Source organism: Aulonocara sp. 'chitande type north' Nkhata Bay, linkage group LG13, assembly GCF_057382095.1.
Source record: "Aulonocara sp. 'chitande type north' Nkhata Bay isolate Kocher_YH1m ecotype deep benthic linkage group LG13, A_spYH_male_GT1.1, whole genome shotgun sequence".
Lineage (NCBI taxonomy): Eukaryota > Metazoa > Chordata > Actinopteri > Cichliformes > Cichlidae > Aulonocara > Aulonocara sp. 'chitande type north' Nkhata Bay.
In genome coordinates, this window is record NC_141356.1 from 16486912 (window position 1) to 16506781 (window position 19870).

A 19870-nucleotide genomic window follows, 5' to 3' on the forward strand; every position below is an offset into this window, starting at 1 on the left:
ATTGTCCCACAAGGGGAAATTTGGATGTAACAGCAGCAAGAAAGACACATATACAAACAAGTAGTACACAAGACACAGAACAGAAACATACACAATTTTTACATATTTACATCAAGGACAATGGTTATCAAAAACAGATTAAATACAGATAAGAGGCAAACCCTGGTTATAGTGTGAATCGGTTGATAAAATAGTGCACGTTACAGCGCTGATGTAAACATCTATGTTTTTTGGGAGCAGTTTTGATTGTACAGTCTGACAGCTGCAGGGAGGAAGGACCTGTGGAAACGCTCCTTCATGCATCGAGGATGCAGCAGTCTGTCACTGAAGGAGCTCTGCAGTTCAGCAACATTTACATGCATGGGGTGGGAGACTCTGTCCATCAAAGATGTTATTTTGGCCAGTGGGTCCAGGGTGCATCCCAGAACAGAGCTGGCCTTCCCAATGAGTTTATCCAACCTCTTCCTCTCAGCTGCCGATAAACTGCTGCTCCAACATACAACGCTGTAAAAATGACAAATGCCACCACAGAGTCATAGAAGGTCTTTAAAAGTGCTCCCTGTACTACAAATGACCTCAGCCGCCTCAGCAGGTAGAGTCTGCTCTGACCCTTCCGGTAAAGAGCATCAGTGTTGTGGCTCCAGTCTAGCTTATTATTCAGCTGAACACCCAGGTACCTATACGAGTCCACTATCTCAATGTCCACTCCCTGGATGTTCACCGGTGTCAGTATGGTGGGTCTGCGTCTCCGGAAATCCACCACCAGCTCCTTGGTTTTCCCAGCATTGATCAGCAGGTGGTTCTGCTGGCACCAGTCCACAAAGTCCAGAGTCCACTGTCTGTACTCTGAGTCATCCTCACCTGTGATGAAGCCGACTATGGCAGAGTTGTCAGAGAACTTCTGTAGGTGGCAGCGTGGGGAGTTGATGGAGAAGTCTGCAGTGTAGAGGGTGAAGAGGAATGTTGTCCCTCTGATGTTGTCCTGTTTTGGTTATTTGAGTTGCCTTCCTATGAGCTCGAAGCGGTTTATCCATTCTCCCGTGACCTCTGGCATCAACAAGGCATTTGTTGTTGATTCTTTGTAAACCCTAGAGATGGTTCTGCAGACAAATCCCAGTAGTTCAGCAGTTTCTGAAATACTCAAACCAGCCTGCCTGGGATAGTGTGACAATACCACATTCAAACTCACCTAAATCATCTTCTCCACTGTGATGCTCATTGTGAGCTTGACCAGGTTGTTTTAACTATGTCTACATGATTACATTCATAGAGTTACTGCCATGTGATTTGGTGTAATGAGCAGCTGAACCAGGTGTAAAGTGGCTTGTGAGTGAATATTTTACCCAAAACATAGAAGTTATTAGTATAGTAAAAAGAAAAAAAAACAGTTGTCAGTAGACTACACCTTTGCTCAGTTTCCCTGTTTCTCTTCATCCTTGTGCGGTGCAGACATCAGTCTGCTGATCAGTGATGACTACTCCCATCTCTTTCTCAGGTCTCTCCCTCTTTTGTGCCAACTATCTGTTTGACAGATCAATTATGATTGATGACAGAACACAGTGAACTTGGCCCCAGTCTGTCTCCCTTCCTCATTCACTCATTCTTTCTTTCCCCACACAGACAAAGTAGTCTCCTTTCAAACAATATCTAATTCATATTTAATGACAGAGTGCATTTAGCTCCCCCATCACTCAGTGAAAGTGCTTCACTCTGCTGACACTTTAGGGAGTAGAAAGAATCAGAAGCATTTCACTGGTCATTTTTTTTTATACCCATCTACCTCTCTTTCTCTTTTTCTCTACCCCATTTAGTGTTAATTACTGAATGTTTCGCCATCTGCGTTTTCTGGTTCTTTCTGAAATGTAGACCTAGCCTTAGTTTTGTTTCCAAGATATAAACCCCGGCAGAAAACTGTGACACCGTGGCACCACTTCAGAGACCTAGAAAACAGCGGGGAGTTCAAGTTGATGAGAAATTTGAAACTTCATTTCCAGAGAGGAGGAGGAGGAGAAGCGATAGCTCCTGCTGTGCAGTTAGAAATAAATATGTCAGAGTCAAATTCTTTCACTGCAGAAATCATTTGGAGGAAAACAGAATTAAAATAAACAGTTTCTACATGGAAAAGATCCTGACAGCCTGCAGAAAGAAAAGTCAGTGATGTAATACTTATCGCCATTGGTAAAGAAAAAGGTTTTAAGATTCAACTGTTCTCTCTTTTAACCACTGTTACTACATGATCATGTCATTCTTCGTCTTCCTCCCACGCGCCAGGAAAAAGTTTGTCTCCTGACAGCCGGTATCTTGTGACTCTGGGCAGCCTGCTAGACGACCAGCACTGGCATCACGTTGCAGTGGAGCATCACAGCAATCACCTCAAGCTCACAGTGGACAAAAGCACAGAGTGGGTGCACATCTCACCAACATTTGCACATTGGGACCATGATCAGGTCTGTATTTGAGGATAGGATGACAACTCATGAAAAGACAGATGGCAGAAAGACACCCACCTCGCAGCTGCAGACATTTTATTGTATCTGCTTGTTTGTGTACTCTGTCTCCTGTACAGATGATACTGGGAGCACAGCAGGGCTTCAGCTATACGTCATTCTATGGCTGTCTGGAAAACCCAGTTTACAATGGCCTGAACCTGGTAGACCTCGCTAAACAAAAAGACCAGCGGGTTACAGTGAAGGTAAACTTGCTCATAGTGTGCTGCTGAAAAAGCTATTTTGTGTATCTTTCACAATGTGTAGACAGGAGTCAAAGTAGAACTACCTAGTTATAAGTAAAAGTACTTGATTTAAACAAACAGATAAATAATTCTTAAAGGGGCCGATGTAAAAATAATGTCACAATATTCATGTATTTAAATGCATGTAAAAATGTGATTAGGAATTAATTTAGTTTTAAAAAGTTCAGTATAGTTCAATGTATCTCTCTGCATATTAAATATTTTCTGTCAGGCCTCTATTATGATAAAAATGGCACCTCAGACCAACATCTAGTCAATCTAAACTCCAGGTAAGTTCTGTCCTCTTGATGTCTGCCTGGAGGTCTCTGTCCAGGTGTTTCTTGACTGTCCTTTCTTTCTCTTTCCTTCATTGCATGTTAGAGCTTCTCTGGTGATGCTTGGTGATGATTTTATGATGACCTCACCTGGCCAGCTGCTTTTGAATCTCACACCGTGAGATTAAAACTTCCAGATGTTGATACACTAATAGCTTTTGAGTCTCTCTCCTTCTGTGAGGGGAGTATCATCTTCCAACTTGCCAGTCCTGTTTGGCTAGATGGCATCCACCTCCTAGACTCATTACTAGCAGAGTGATCTTACATTTATGTCTATGCTTTACACATATTGACAGCATGGGCACATATTGTATCTCATTTTTCTTGTCCTGTTTTTTAGAGGAAAGTTTGACTTTCTTCTTTTTTCTCATTAATTCTGGAGGCCCTTCTGCAATCTACACAAATCTCTAACTATTCATAATGTGGAATATTTGTTTATAATGAGCATGGATGCTGAAACTGACTACAAACACACTTTGTAGAGACAATTTTAATGGATGTTGAAATGATGAAGTCGGGTAAAAAACAAATATTTTAGTAAAAATGGTGGAAAACTACAAATGCAACACATAAGAGAACATACTGGCATTTATATAGTGTCGTTCAAGTCTTTAGTGGACCACTCAAAGTACTTATGCCTGCAGGTCACAAAGTGCCTCATCACATATATTTATGCAGCACTTTACTTGTTTTATTTACCTTGCGTCCACATCTGCAGTCAATTTAAATTCACCAATTAATCTTGTTTGCTTGTGTGTGTGTGTTTGTGCACATAAAAATGTATGCGTGGCTTTTAGATCTCATCAAGCTACAGCAATATGTACAAGAAAACTGACCATCTTTAGCTTTCACCTCTTCAGTCTGCATTACTCTATATTGCTTTGACTACCCCACAAAGAGCTTTTAGATTTGATCAAGTGTCAGTGTGCTCTGTGCTGAACTGAAAATAGAAACCCAGTATTCCCACTAGAGGACACGGAATGGAACGTATCACTGTTGCTGCCCCAGCGGTGGATTTACTGCAATTACCACTTCTCGAAGCCTGCTTCTCACTCTCTCGCTATCTGTTTTTGCCTCTCCAAACTTCTGCTCCCTGGTGTGACCTTAGAAATCTTTTGGCTGACATTGGTCTTCACTAAGATCTGTGCTTATATTAAGCCTGACTATAATCATCATGGTAATGCTCCTATGCTTTTTAAAGGAGAATTGCTGATGACATCTTTGTGTATTTGGGTAGCACCAGACAGCCTTGGAACTAATTTATATTCAGACATGATTGTTTTCTATACTCATTCCTCTCTATTCATATATTTTCCTGTCTCCTCTTCTCTTTTCCATCTGTCTCAGGGCATTGTGACCTTTTCATGTTCTGAACCCGTTTTTGTTGCCATGACGTTCACCGGCCCCCAGAGTTTCCTTCGGTTACCAAGGATAGATCAATCTTCACTGGGTATCTCAGTGGGGCTTCAGTTTCGGACATGGAACAAGGCCGGGCTGCTCCTGACCTTTGAACTCCCAAATCGAGAAGGCAGAGTCTGGCTTTACCTGAGCAAAGCCAGAGCACATTTACAGATCCACAAGTCTGGCAGGGCACCCCTGGAGCTCAACGCAGGTCAGTCTGACAACTCAAAATCATGTTAAACTCTTTCTCGGGTGCCTCCATCCTGCCTGCACTTACTAACTGGACTAATTTAAAGCCGTGATGTAAAAAAGGAGCTTAATGTTAGAAATTCAGTATCAAAAATCGTGATAAAAAATTTCTGTTTTGAGCCCAAAACACTGGAAGGCAGCAAGCTGATATCATCTAAACATCCAAATTTACTTATCAAGATACAAAATCCTGACCAACTCCAGAAAGACATTTTTGTGGTTAAAACTGACTCCCAAACATCAGATGTCCAAAGTGAACCATAATAAGTCTGTAGTATGAAGTCTGTTTGATGGCTGAGTGTTCAAATGTGAGAATTACACAGGTATTTTTTAGGTATTCTTCTTTTTGTATGCTTGCATGATTTTTCCAAGTGTCACCATTTCCTAATAGAAACTACTTCCAGGAGTGATAATAGAAGTGAATGAAACTATGTCCTGTTATAGGCTGTGTGGCATTTGAGAAAGTGCAAATTATTCTTCAAGCATTGTTGGGAGTTCTTATGTTAAAGTAGTTGTAATATCACACACTTAGACATTCCTGAGCAAGAACCATCTTCTATTTTTTCCATTTTCAACAAATTATAATTGAAACATGATATCAACATAAAAACACTTAGACATATATGTGTGGCTCTTCAGGTTCAGCTCTGAATGATGGTCAGTGGCACTCTGTGGACTTGATATCAGGAGGAGGACGTCTGACCATCACAGTGGATGGTGATGAAGGAGCCAGTGCTCACGCGAGCCCCTCATTTTTAATTACCACAGAAGGTCATATATTCTTTGGTGGTAAGCGAGAAATGAACGATAAAACACATGCATCATTATTCATCTTTGTCTATATAATCTAATCTTGCATCGCAGCGCATTCAGTTTAGTTTTATTTATATAGCGCCAAATCACAACAACTTCTTTATATTGCAAGTTAGAGACCCTACAATAATACAGTGGTATGGTAGAATGATGGCTTGATTTCTCTTGTGTTTCATTTACTGATTGATGTTTTCTCTTCTGTCCAGGTTGTCCTGCTGAAGAAAATAGCCAGGAGTGCTTGAACCCCTTCAAAGCTTTCCAGGGCTGCATGCGTCTACTGACTGTGGACAACCGGCCAGTGGACCTGATCAAGGTGCAGCAGAGGCTGATCGGAAACTACAGTCACCTGCAAATCGATATGTGCGGCATTATTGACAGGTAAGACCTAAAGGGGCCGTTTGCGACACTGATTTATGTAAATGCCATGTATTGGGTATTGCTTATGTCTGTCTCTCCATTTGTCCAGGAAAAGAAACGCATTATTCTATGTAATGCATTTGTTGTATTAACGAGGATTGTCAGAAAAGAGGATTCACTGGCATTAAAATGTTTGATTTTGTTGTCACGCTTGCTTTGTAAACCTCCTTAATCTCCCTCTGAAGCCTTTTTGTGAAATGGGGTCGCATGTGGATTATTAGGCAACAGTGAATATGATACAAACGCAATATGGCGTCAATGTTTCCTGAAATGTGTTCTGGTTAAGAAAACGTCATAATTTTTCATGTAGCTTGTCTCTGTTTCAACTGGTATGAGGAAAATAAACCTGGAGGTGTTCACACACACACACACCGAAGCAATTAGTGTTCAGCAGCGTGCTGATTAAACTTTTTTTTAAAGTTTCCTGATTGCTGCCTCTTCATGCTCTTCCAGTGGTTATCTGTGTGGCTGTGCTCTGCATCTGGTGCTGTGCTTTGTATTGACAGTATAACATTTTATAAGGACACCAGCACCATGTATGCATACGTGCTGGGGACTAAAATGCTGTAGCTGAAAAATCCTTTTTTACCGTCTGACAGAATCAATATTTCTGGGATTTCCATATCATAAAATAGTTGAGCAACTGCAGCCACTAACATGTCTATTTTCTCTTTCCATACTGCAGAAAATGTCAAGTTAAGCTCCTCTGTGTGAGTTTAATGTTGTGCTGTGTGTGAGCAATAACACATTGCTCTCAGAACATGACATTAGACCTTTTTCCAAATCATTAGAGCCCACTGGTGAATGGCACACATATTACCCACAGAGCAGCTTTTGTTTCAATAAAATGTCAACTTGAAAAATTGATTTACATTTCTCCAACCCCTCACCTCCAACCCACAGCACACTTTGTTGAAATAAGTGGTGCTTGATTGATCATATGTATACCAAATGTATCAGTGGACTCTCAGGCTTGATTGAAAAATGTATAAAAAAAAGAATGATAAATGCAAATATTTAAAGTGGTGGAGGAAATACGGAGTGCTGCACCTGGCTTCATGTCAACTTACTTTAAGTAGAAAAGAAGCAAAGAAATTGGGTGTTAAAAAAACAAACTTTACCATCTGACAGAGCTGCTGAGTAAGTCTTTTTCTAACAGCAAATTTCCCCCTGACTAAAAGATTAAAAATAGATGCTGCTCTCCCTCCCCTTCTTTTTCACTCTCCGCAGTCACAATTTGCTGACCTCATTTCCCCTTCCAAATATATTTACGTACTCATTCACTGCTCTGTTCATCCAACCTTCGTTCCCTTTGTTGCTCATTCCTCTCCTTCAACACACCCCAAACTTTATTTCCCCTTTCCTTTCTCTCCATGTTCTTTTTTTCCTCTCGCTGTTTCTGATGTTCCGCTTCTTTTCCTCCAGTCATCCGCTTTGCTGCTTTCCGTGTTTTACACAGGAAGACTGAGGAGGAAAAAGTTAACAGCAGCACAGTTTTCTCAGACTTCAGAATCAGAATCAGAATCAGAATACTTTATTGATCCCTGGGGGAAATTATTTTTTGTTACAGTGCTCCATTTTAAACCAACATTAAGACAAGACAGACAATACGCTAACTAAGAATAGTACAATATATACATATATATACATACATACATACATACATACATACATAAATAAGTCACTTATAAATAAATATTTGGAAAAGAAACATGTGTAGCTGTAGCAGCAAACAGTGTGTTAAGTGGATGCGTTGTACAGGGAGATGGCCACAGGCAGGAATGATTTCCTGTGTCGTTCAGTGGTGCTTTTCGGTAATCTCAGTCTCTCACTGAACGAGCTCCTGTGACTGACCAACATGTCATGGAGTGGGTGGGAGGTGTTATCCAACATTGTCTTTATCTTGGACAGCATCCGCCTCTCCGACACCACCTTGAGGGAGTCCAGCTCCATCCCCACAACATTGCTGGCCTTACGGATCAGTTTATTAAGTCTGTTGGCATCTGCGACCCTCAGCCTGCTCCCCCAGCATGCAACAGCATAGAGGATCGCACTGGCCACCACAGACTCATAGAAAATCCTCAGCATTTTCTGGCAGATGTTGAAGGACCTCAGTCGCCTCAAAAAATAGAGACGACTCTGGCCCTTCCTGTAAAGTGCTGTGGTGTTTTTAGCCCAGTCCAGTTTATTGTCAATGTGTACTCCAAGGTATTTATAGTCCTCCACAATGTCAACACTGACCCCCTGGATTGAAACAGGGGTCAAGTGTTTCCTGGTCTTCCTGAAGTCCACGATCAGTTCCTTGGTCTTTGCCACGTTGAGCTGCAGATGATTCTGCTCACACCACGTGACAAAGGAGTCGACCACAGCCCGGTACTCTGTCTCATCATCCCTGCTGATGCATCCAACCACCGCAGAGTCATCAGAAAACTTCTGAAGATGGCAGGTCTCTGTGCAGTGGCTGAAGTCTGTGGTGTAGAGGGTGAAGAGGAAGGGGGAGAGGACAGTCCCCTGTGGTGCCCCTGTGTTGCTAATCACCTTGTCAGACACACACTGTGGGAGACGTACATATTGTGGTCTTCCTGTCAGGTAATCAACAATCCAGGACACCAGAGAAGCATCCACCTGCATCGCTGCTAACTTATCACCCAGGAGGGTCGGCCTGATGGTGTTGAAAGCACTGGAAAAGTCAAAAAACATGACCCTCACAGTGCTCGCCGGCTGGTCCAGATGGGTGTAGACACGATTGAGCAGGTAGATGATGGCGTCCTCTGTTCCGAGACGAGGCTGATAAGCGAACTGAAGGGGATCCAGATGTGGTCTTACTATGGGTCGCAGCTGGTCCAGGATGAGCCTTTCCAGGGTCTTCATGATGTGGGAGACACAGACACTATCTCTACTTTTAAGATTAGGCTTAAAACTTTCCTTTTTTCTAAAGCATATAGTTAGGGCTGGACCAGGTGACCCTGAATCCTCCCTTTGTTATGCTGCAATAGATGTAGGCTGCCGGGGGATTCCCATGATGCATTGAGTTTTTCCTTTCCAGTCACCTTTCTCACTCACTATGTATTAATAGACCTCTCTGCATTGAATCATATCTGTTATTAACCTCTGTCTCTCTTCCACAGCATGTCTTTATCCTGTCTTCCTTCTCTCACCCCAACCGGTCGCAGCAGATGGCCGCCCCTCCCTGAGCCTGGTTCTGCCGGAGGTTTCTTCCTGTTAAAAGGGAGTTTTTCCTTCCCACTGTCGCCAAAGTGCTTGCTCATAGGGGGTCATATGATTGTTGGGTTTTTCTCTGTATCTATGAAGCGCCTTGAGGCGACTTTTGTTGTGATTTGGCGCTATATAAATAAAATTGAATTGAATTGAATTGAATTGAATTGGGAGGTCAGTGCCACGGGCCTGTAATCCTGGGGGCCACTGGGACGAGGCGTCTTTGGTACAGGGACGAGGCATGATGTCTTCCACATCACCGGGACCCTCTGCAGACTCAGACTCAGCATAAACAGTTTATGAAAGACTCCACACAGCTGGGGGGCACAGGCCTTGAGGACAAGGGGACTCACTCCGTCTGGTCCAGCAGACTTGCCTGAGTGAAGTCTCCTCATTTGCATCTCAACCTGGTATTGAGTGAAGGTGATGGGTGGGGGAGGGGTGTCAGGAATCTCACAGGAGGCAACATGTGAAGAGAGAGGCTGGCACAGTGGTGTGGCTCTGGATTCCAGGCTGACTGCAGGTGAGGTTGTGGGGGTGGGAGCAGACACTGTGGTGTCGAATCTATTGAAAAACAGATTCAACTCGTCGGCTCTATTCTCACCTCCCTCAGTTCCCCTGCTGTTGGTTGGCCTGAATCCAGTGATGGTCTTCATGCCCCTCCACACCTCTCTCATGCTGTTCTGCTGGAGTTTCCACTCCAGCTTCCTCCTGTAATTGTCCTTAGCCTCTCTGATCTTGTCCTTTAGTAACACCTGGACCTTCCTCACCTCCTCTTTGTTGCCCCCTCTGAAAGCCCTCTTCTTGTTGTTGAGGAGGGCTTTGATGTCCTTAGTCACCCACGGCTTGTTATTTGGGTAACAATGAACAGTCTGAGCTGGAACAATGGAGTCGGTACAGAAAGTTATGTAGTCTGTGATACACTCAGTAAGCCCATTGATGTCCTCGGCGTGAGGCTCACAGAGTGTTTCCCAGTCGGTCACCTCGAAACAGCCCTGTAGTTCCGCTATTGCCTCCTCTGACCACCTCCTAACAGTCCTGGTGGTCACAGGTTCCCTCCTCACAATTGGTACATAACGGGGGGTGTAATTTTGGTGTGTAATTTTGGTGTGTGTAATTTTGACACGAATTGCTGTGAAAATTCAGGTACTTTTGTCCAGTGATGTATTATTCTCACATATACAACTGTGTACTGTAAATCTGCAAGTTTCCTTTCAATCTTATAATTCTATATTTTCCACTTAGGTCAGGCTTGACTCTCATGCTTGAAGCTGCCAATGCCTCATCCAAGTAAAATCACAATGCATTAGGTGCAATTACTTTATTTAACACACACTCACATTAAAAGGCATGAAATATTTTAGCAACTTGAGGTGGTATTTGCTCAGCATACTGATGGTTCTGTTTGCATCCATAAATAGGAGGTTTTGTAATGGCTGTGCTGAATTTAAACATCACTTCTTGTGGATGATTAATCTGGTTTTGCAGTATTTAATATGTGAGGTCCATACAGCACAAGCAGGGCTTGTAGTGATTTATCCTGTATGAGGGTGTCTCACTTGCCCTCTGGCCTTAAGTGCCACCCTCCTGTGCAGCTGATTTTACTCAGCAATTAGGCCACAGTATTAAAGACCGGGGGGGGCGCTCCAGCCCTGAGAGCCTTTGTAGCTTTTGCTTGTGAGCTGTGTTTGGCACCGCTTCATCCCACTGAGTGGGATGAAGTGGTGCTTGAGTCATTTTGTCTTATTGACTTACTGTTTTGTTTGGCAACAAACTTACAGTTTTATTGTCTTCTTGTCATGGTCCTGAGTCCGACGACTCAGTGCTCTGTGTTTCTTTATAATATTCTGTGTTCGTGTTTATTCTGTTATGTCTTGTCTGTTATGTTCAGTGTCTTGTCTGGTTCTGTGTCTGTTAGTTTCCTGTTTTATTCTGAAGGTCCTTGTCTTATGTGAGTGTGTTCACTTTACGTTTCCCCTGCCTCGTCAGTTGTGATTTCACCCAGGTGTGCTTCCCTCCTGTGTGTATTTAAGCCCTGTGTGTTCTCCTGCCTGTTGCTGGTTCGTCTGTGTTATTTGGTGTTTTCTTGTCTGTGAATCTCCTTCCGTCATCCTGTGAATTCTCCCTGCAAGTCGCTTTCTCTCGTGTTCAGGTTTGTTGTTTAGGTTTTGGTTTTCCCAGTGTAGTTTATGTCTAAGTTTGGTTTTTCGCCACACTCTCCTTTTGTTTTTTATCACTCGGGTTCTGTGTCAATAAAGCCCTCTCACTTCACTGTATATCCGCATCTTGGGTCCTTTGTTAAATTCACACGGCTTTCCCCGGCAGCCCGTGACACTTCTCTATTTTGATGGAACTTTTTTTTAGTTTAAATACCCCCCTGGACTTTTTAAGGAAACATAACAGTGGTTAAGAACAAGGTTTAGCCAGCAGTGGGCTTTCATAGACTCTTAATGAATAATGATTTGCGTCCAGTGTGGGTATTTTTAAAAAGGTAATATTTATGTAAAGAAAATTGTCGCAGAAGCTGAGATATTGGCATAGGCGTGTTATGTGTGTCATACACACACCTGCACATACAAATAGCAAACCCAACCTTCTAATTTAGTGGTCTATTTCTGTACAACTGGCACCAGTCTGCTTTGCTGTCTAATGTTTCAACCCCTCCACCTGTCACTGGGGTTTGTAATATATTTGTTGTTTTAGATTTTTATATAAGTTGGGTTTGTGTTTCTATGTGTGTATAGTTTTGTTTTTTTCCACTGCCTTTATTGACCATCTTTTTATGCGAGGAGAGGAGATCATTCCATCCCAGATGTCAAAATGAGGCACCATCCAACCATTTATTAAAAATATCAACTTAATAGGCAAAGTGGCACACATCATGTAAATATTAATAATAAATTTGCTTTCCATTTGCATGACCTGCTGGTATGTTTTGAATTTTTAACAACAGGCTGTCAAACTCACAGCTGGTGCAGCTGCTGTAATAAAATCTGCTTCTTGTCCAGATGTTCCCCTGCATGAAGAGCGTAGAACTATATGAGCTCTCTAAATCAAGTTTATGTGCTAATTGATCAAAGTGTGTTTAAAGTTCACTATAGTTCAGTTGTCTTTACTAATGCCTTGGAAATGATGATGAATTAATTTTCACTTTGACTCAGCTGTGGTAAGTGACCAAAGTGAATTTAACTTTGGTCACAAAACTCCAAACCAAGGAGGGGTAATTGAGTTGGACTACTTTCCAGCAGAAAGCCTATATGTTATCTTTAAAGTTCCAACTTTTGTAATGGCATTATTTTTATGTTGTGGTAAAAAGTTTAAAATAACAGAGTAGCGGTAAGATACTCATTTTGTAGTCCATCTTATGAACAGATATTAACATTCTTAATTCAAGCCCATTAGACTTTGTGTAATGTACACATTACTGGAGATAAATTTCAGGAGTGGGTCCACCCCTCCTAACCTTTCGGTTCTCACCTATGTATGTTCCCCCAGTTCACCAAGCTGTTCATTCTTGTTTACTGGCCCCACCTTCCCTCTCCTTTTCAATTCTTTAACTTCTTCACTTCTATTTAGTACATGGGGATCTGCCAGGCCCGGGAGCCATCACCAGTCCCCTTTGAGGCCTTCCCCAAACCGCAGCTCAATTCATGTCCAAGCCATTCACCTTTACCTACTGAAGCACTGTCAAACCTAAAATGAGGACGTGGGCCCAGCTAGTGAAGTTTATTATAAATAGATTTATGAAATCCTTCATCCAGCCATCCATTCGCTTCTGCTTATCCTTTTCAGGGTCGCGGGGGGTGCTGGAGCTTATTCCAGCTGTTATAGGGTGAGAGGTGGGGTACACCCTATACAGGTCGCCTGTCTGTCGCAGGGCTAACACACAGGAACAGACAACCATTCGCACTCACATTCACTACCGCATTCACACCTATGGGCAATTTAGATTTTTCAATTAACCTATCCCCACAAACTGCATGTCTTTGGACTGTGGGAGGAAGCCGGAGTACCCATCTTTTGTCTTCAGTTGCCTTTATTGTCTTTGAGACTAAGCAAACAAGTTTTAATAAGACCCCAGAACTGATGCATTCTCTCCCTTTCTCCACCAAACTGGGCATCGAGAGCTACTTGCACTGTTCTCTCATGACGATGGGGTATTTTACATAGATATGGAGACGTGTGCTTTCTTTCCTGTCTCTCTCTCAGATGTTCCCCCAGCCACTGTGAACATGGAGGCAGCTGCAGTCAGTCATGGAGCACCTTCCACTGTAACTGCTCTGGGACCGGGTACAGCGGAGCCACTTGTCACAGCTGTAAGGCCATGATGGTTTTTTGAGTGGTGTCGTTCAAAGGTCACAGATCTGTATTTCAACTCATGTTTGGGAGTTTCCGTTAACCAGCGGTCCCCAACCCCCGGGCCTCGGACCGGTACCGGTCCATGAGTCGTTTGGTACCAGGCCGCTAGAGTTGAGGCTCAGGTGTGAAATGTATGGTTTTCAGGGTTTTTATCAGTTTTCAGCGTTGTCATTGTTTTTATCGTTAACTCGGTTTTCCTGGGTCTTTTCATGTGTGTTATGAATAAATCTTCTTTTTTTCGGTACCGCTACTAGTTTTATTTTGTTGTATTTATCCACGACACCTTAAATATTGTCGGGCATAAACCGGTCCGTGGCGCAAAAAAGGTTGGGGACCGCTGAATTAGACAGCCTGCTGCTTTAACTTCATTTCCCTTCAGACATTTTTGTGGCAGAAGGTCAAGCAGAGATCTAACTTCTTTCCAGCAGTCATGACTGTAAGCACTCATGGGATAACTCTTAGCACAAAAACAAAGTGATTTAGAGGTCACACAAGAAATAATGAAAGAAATGATACACAACTCTATTGGAAAATACATCCTTTATAACCACTTTAGTTTAAACCATGAGGCAGTTTCTAAGACGAGCATGTAACATGTGCTTCTTTTTAGACAATTAATGAATTTCCTTTGCAAAAGCGTTGCTATTTTTTTCTTCTTTTCAGGGCTTTGTAAAGTGCTCATTTTTGACCATCTAACAAAACTGAAAATCACTGGATATTTTACAGGACAAGCATGGCTATGCAGTCTTTGTTCAGCAGTGGCAACAGCAGCCTCTGTAAACCATAAGTGGTAATTACAAGATTCTAGTGCATTAAATTAAATGGTAAATGGACTGGTGCTTGTATAGAGCTTTATGTAGCACTCTTGTAACTGGGCACTCAAATTGCTCTTTACACCCATTCACTATATTCACCCATTCACAGTGTGCTTTATTCCATGCTTTCAAGTGGTTTCAAGCAAGCACAAGAGCACAAGATATGATATCCACATCTATTCATTTGCTGCTGAATAATTTTTGTTAATCAAGGTGCACCAACCTGTGGACATAGATTTGGGTTTAGAGAATATATCTTCAGCTTTTATTGAGGTTTCCATTTTTTTTTCATTAATTTGACCAGTATAAACAGTACAATTATAATTCATATTAATATAATAATTACAATTATTAGGCAATAATTCATTTTTTGTTGCTTTGCACTAATATAAGAGTTTAAAAAAAAAGACCAGCAAAATTAAATCAGATATATTAGCATAAACTTTATTCAATAAACCTTGAAGATATATAGCCAGATACACTTGCAACCATTAGGTGCACCTTTTTTGTACCTGGTTGGACTTGAAAAAATGTTCTCTAGTCTGATGATTCTCAATCTTCTATTGTCCAGTCTTGGTGAACTGTGAATTGTAGTCTCAGTTTCCTGTTCTTCCTCAGTGGCACCCAGTGTGGTCTTCTGCTGCTGTAGCCCATCTGCGTCAAGATGTGACATGCACCTCTGAATACCTTAGCTCTACTGGTAACTTCCTATCAGCTCAAAGCAGCCTGGCCTTTCTTCTCTGACCTCTGGAATCACCAAGTCACTTTCACCCAACTACTACTCGCTGGATATTTTCTCATTTTCAGACCATTCTCTCTAAACCCTAGAGAAGGTTGTGTGGGAAAATCATCAGTTTCTGAAATACTCAGATCAGCCCTCTATCGCCAACAATCACGTCATGTTCAAAGTCAGTCACATTTATTCTCAGTTATAATGTTTTCCATAAATTAAAAAATACTAGTGCATTAAATTAAATAGTAAGTGGGCTGGTGATCTATATAGTATATAGTTAACTTTATGAGATTGTTTTGACCATGTCTACATGCTCACATGCATTGAGTTGGAACCATATGATGAAGTAATTTAACATATTCATTAAGCAGCAGTTGCACAGGTGCACCTATTAAAGTGATGAGTGTATTAAATGGTAACAATAATATCACTAAAATGTAGCTAAACAGATAATCCAGTGGAGAAAAGTTGGTCCCTCTGCATCTACATTGTAAAAAAAATCTTAAGTTACTTGCAATATGTTGAACAAGACCAGATGCTGAAAAACGAAATGAGCAACCACTGTGCAGTTGCATAGACAGAAAAACAAACTTAAATGTCTGCAGTGATGATGACGAGGATGTCTCTCTCTCCTCAGCAATATACGAGCAGTCCTGCGAGGCTTACAAACACAAAGGCAACATTTCGGGGTATTATTACATTGATGTGGACAGCAGCGGACCCATCAAGCCACAGCTGTTATACTGCAACATGACAGGTAGCTGATACACACATCAAAACACACACGCGTCAACATGCCTGGCGCACAATCTCTTCCCCTCTCTCTTTCATCCTGCCTTATTCTTCCTCTTTCAGTCCTGCATACATACAAATACAGATACAGGTGAAAATTAAAAATACACACTTTCCCTTATTCTTCTTTCATTGCACCAGAGGACAACACATGGATGGTGATCCACCACAACAACACAGACCTAACGAGAGTCCAGCCATCACCAGAAGTGAATACACATGCAGTGCATTTTGAATATGCATCTGATGAGGAGCAACTAGCAGCAATCATAAGCCTATCAGAGCACTGCGAACAGGAAATTGCTTATCATTGCAGGAAGTCACGCCTACTCACCTCACCAGGTAAAGACCTTGGATGATCTTTAACGCCAAATTTATGTATTGTTGTGATGCAGTTTAAACAGGCAGTTGAAGTTATTTTGGACCAAGCATGGGTACTTCAAGACAATAGTTAAGACTCTTGCATAGTGTGTATTGTGTATCACATTGCATCATAACAGGTTTCTGTTTTTAATAATAATTAATTGTTTTTTATAATGTGAGATATGATCAACAGAATGTCTGTTTTACCTTTGGCAGCCAGCAGTAATAAAAAAGTAGGACCTTTTGACTCAAGGCAGCACAGGTCACTGTGGTTAGCACTGTTGCTGCACCGCAAGAAGGTCCTGAGTTCAATTCCACCATCAGGCCAGGGTGTACCCTGCCTCTCGCCCTATGACAGCTGCAATAGGCTCCAGCCTGACCCTAAAAAAGGATAAGTGGAAGCGAATGATTGGATGGACCTTTTGATTGAATTTACTACCATATAGTTGTGGTTGTGGTATAAAATCATTCAGTATAGCCATGTCTTTTTCTTTTTGTGTTTCTTTTTTTATTGATTACAATAGTCTACAAAAATGTGTCCCATTATAGAAACATAGCTACCATCTGGGGATCGGTCACTTGATATAAGTGATATGTCTGTGTGTTTCAGAGGGCTCTCCCCTCAGCTGGTGGGTAGGAGGCCCAGGTGTGGGACAAATGCACACTCACTGGGGCGGAGCTCCACCAGGGAGCCAGCAATGTGCCTGCAGTCTGCAAAATAACTGTGTGGACTCCAGATATCACTGCAACTGTGATGCTGACAGCAATGAATGGTACTGTATATCATAATACTCATATCAAAGCAATTATAGTGTGACGTGTTCCGCTATAAAAATAGCTCATATCCTCACTGCATTTATAAGTCACCAAATTTGCTGCCAGTGCAGCAGATTTTTGTAGGTGTGGCAGCTGCAAGAGCATAAATCAACAACATGTATTATCCTTTACAGTGAATCACATTTTATGCTAAAGATAGATATGTCTTTCCCTCCTCTAGTTTGGAGTTTGTTTTTAATAAAAAAAATTCTGCTCCTTATTTTTTAGGACTAATGACTCAGGCCTGTTGACCCATAAGGAGACACTCCCGGTTAGATCTCTGGTGCTGGGTGATATCCAGAGACCTGGCTCCGAAAGCACCTACAAGGTGGGACCTCTCCGTTGTCATGGAGACAGTAAGTCGAAATCAGAGTGCCAATGTCAGTTTGTCACTTTGTACATGTTTTTAAAATGAGTTGTAAACTCATTCCTGTACCTTGCTTCATGTTTAAAATGCTTTCATGCATTTTGCAGAAAATGTTTGGAATGCTGCATTTTTTGACAAGGAGACATCATACCTCCACTTTCCTACATTACATGGAGAGCTGAGTGCCGACATCTCCTTCCTGTTTAAAACCACTTCATCATCTGGTGTCTTCCTGGAAAACCTGGGCATCAAAGACTTCATTCGAATTGAACTCAACTGTGAGTAAAACCTCTCTGGTGAGATGTCTAATCTAGACTTCACTTAGATGTGAGTACAAACTGAGCAGGAAGAAGAGTCCTCCGAGTTAAAGTTTCATGTGGTTTTAACTCAGCCGAGGTGATGGTGTCCATCAACCCTTCAAAAGAAATACTTTACAGCAGCACTGCCATTTATTTCTCCTCCTCTGGGAAATCACAGAATTGTTGTTTTTGATGTTGTTGTTGCAGCCAGCTGCAGTGCTTTTATAACCACCAGAGCGTGTAGCTCTCTATCACTCTACTTAAAACACTGAACTACCATGTAAAAGAAACATTTGACCCACCTGCAGTCATTTATATCTGCTGGTGGAAGTCCCCACAGACATCCCTGCAGAGCAGACATTATGACCAGGGGTGCATATAAATGGTCTGTAGGTGTGCATGTGCTGTCAAAATAAAAAACGCGCACCAGATAAGAAGTTGCAACGCACGTTTGCGTACATAAGATTTTCTGGAGGGATTTTCACGGCATATTTTGCACCACATCTCTGTTCATTATTTGTTTGAAGGCAGCTCACCTCCAGTAACCACTTTTCCGAGAATACACACTTCTTTCGCGGTTCGGACTCCTTCTGAAATTTCTTTGGAGGTGGAGGAACACCAAAGTAATTGCTTAAAGGAGCTTCTTCGACTTTTTTAAAATTTCTAAACAAATGTCTGTCTTTCTCCAGAAAATCTTATGTACGTAAACGGGTGTTGCAACTTCTTATCTGGTGCGCGTTTTTTATTTTGACAGTGTATGCGCACCTGCGGACCACTTATGTGTACCCCTGAATATGACAACAGACTAGTCTAGCATAGTATTAAAAAAGAGATGCTGGCATGGTCTGTGTGTCAGTTTATGTGAACTTGCACTGAGAGCATATGATGTGCCGCTGTAGATCAGGAGGCAGTGCAGCCTGTCCAGTAATCAGAAAGAGTGTGGTTTGATCACGGGTCTCATGCTCAAAGTATCCCCAGGCAAACTACTGAATGCCCAGCATATCGATTGTGTGTGTAGTGTTATTGATAAAGTATGCAGAATAAAGTGGTGTATGCAATGTATGCTTGAATTGCCTTGTACAGCAAAAAGTGCTTCGAGTAGTAAGACTACAAAGGAGCTGTATAAATGCAAGTCTATATACTTACAAGTCTATTTACTATTGTAGTTCAGCTTGACTGAATTGCTCCAGTTCAAACACTGATGTGTGTGCTGTTGTTGCTTTCCTCTTTGTTCCTCTCTTGACGAGGTGCTTCACTTCATGTGATTGCAAAAGAAATCGAATCTACCGCTGTAGCTGGTTTTACCTTAAAAAGAAGTCCATGTAACTATATATGCTTAAGGCTAGCAAATCAGATCTGACACTCGATTCAGTACTTTCACAGTATTTTGCCGTAAGGCTACAACTGTTGCACTGTAAGCAAGACAGTATCTGCAGTGTGGAGGTACTGTTACTTCCTTTCCTTTTTTATATTCTCTTATATTATTTGTTTCATTTTCTTTTCCAGACTAAGCAGCTAGCTCAACATGCAACATATTTCAGTTAGAATAATTAGAGCTTGAGTAATAAAAATGACGAAGGCAACAAAGCAATAAAGGAGAGCCGGTCCTGCTGAAGATAGAAAACAGGAAGAGGGAGAGCTAGCCTTGAACTTAGATGTGGATTGCTGCTCTCTGAACATCCAGAAAAGGGATTAGAGACTAACGGACTGATAGCAGGTGGATGAGGAGGTTATTTGGCCAGGGGAATGATGACAGAATTAAGAACAAACTGAGTTTGGTAGCATGGGAACTCAGAAGTGAGGAAAAGAAGAGAAAAGAATAAGGATCTTTTCAAATATCCTTTTTCCTACTTTCCTACCTGCCTGACGTTCCTTAAAAGCAAACCCTGAAAAGAATTTTAAAATGGCAAACATTTACAGCATATATATTTTTGACATAATTTCTCCTTCTGTGAACACCATGAATTCCTTGTACAAGACTGATTCTTTTACTACTTAAGTGATATATTTCTTCATATTACTTAGGTAGTAAAAGAACTTCCCCAGGATGAGGCTTGTCCTGAGTTCCTAAAGGCTCTGGATGTTATAGGGCTGTCTTGGTTGACGCAGCTCTTCAATGCTGCATCGAGATCAGGGGCGGTACCTCTGGTTTGGCAGACCAGGA

The 19870-nt window shown here is 41.8% G+C and overlaps 1 protein-coding gene across 1 annotated transcript in view; it reads left to right on the plus strand.

Annotated features, from left to right (window-relative positions):
• The window catches only part of LOC147315894 (contactin-associated protein-like 4), a 99312-nt gene that overhangs the window by 57742 nt on the left and 21700 nt on the right, over positions 1 to 19870 (plus strand). Inside the window, exons 6-16 of the mRNA XM_086258874.1 lie at positions 2272 to 2447; positions 2567 to 2692; positions 4414 to 4678; positions 5356 to 5505; positions 5736 to 5907; positions 13372 to 13478; positions 15707 to 15826; positions 16003 to 16203; positions 16835 to 16997; positions 17269 to 17396; positions 17515 to 17685. Of these exons, the coding sequence (XP_086115000.1) occupies positions 2272 to 2447; positions 2567 to 2692; positions 4414 to 4678; positions 5356 to 5505; positions 5736 to 5907; positions 13372 to 13478; positions 15707 to 15826; positions 16003 to 16203; positions 16835 to 16997; positions 17269 to 17396; positions 17515 to 17685 (1779 nt within the window). The remainder of the gene's footprint in view (positions 1 to 2271; positions 2448 to 2566; positions 2693 to 4413; positions 4679 to 5355; positions 5506 to 5735; positions 5908 to 13371; positions 13479 to 15706; positions 15827 to 16002; positions 16204 to 16834; positions 16998 to 17268; positions 17397 to 17514; positions 17686 to 19870) is intronic.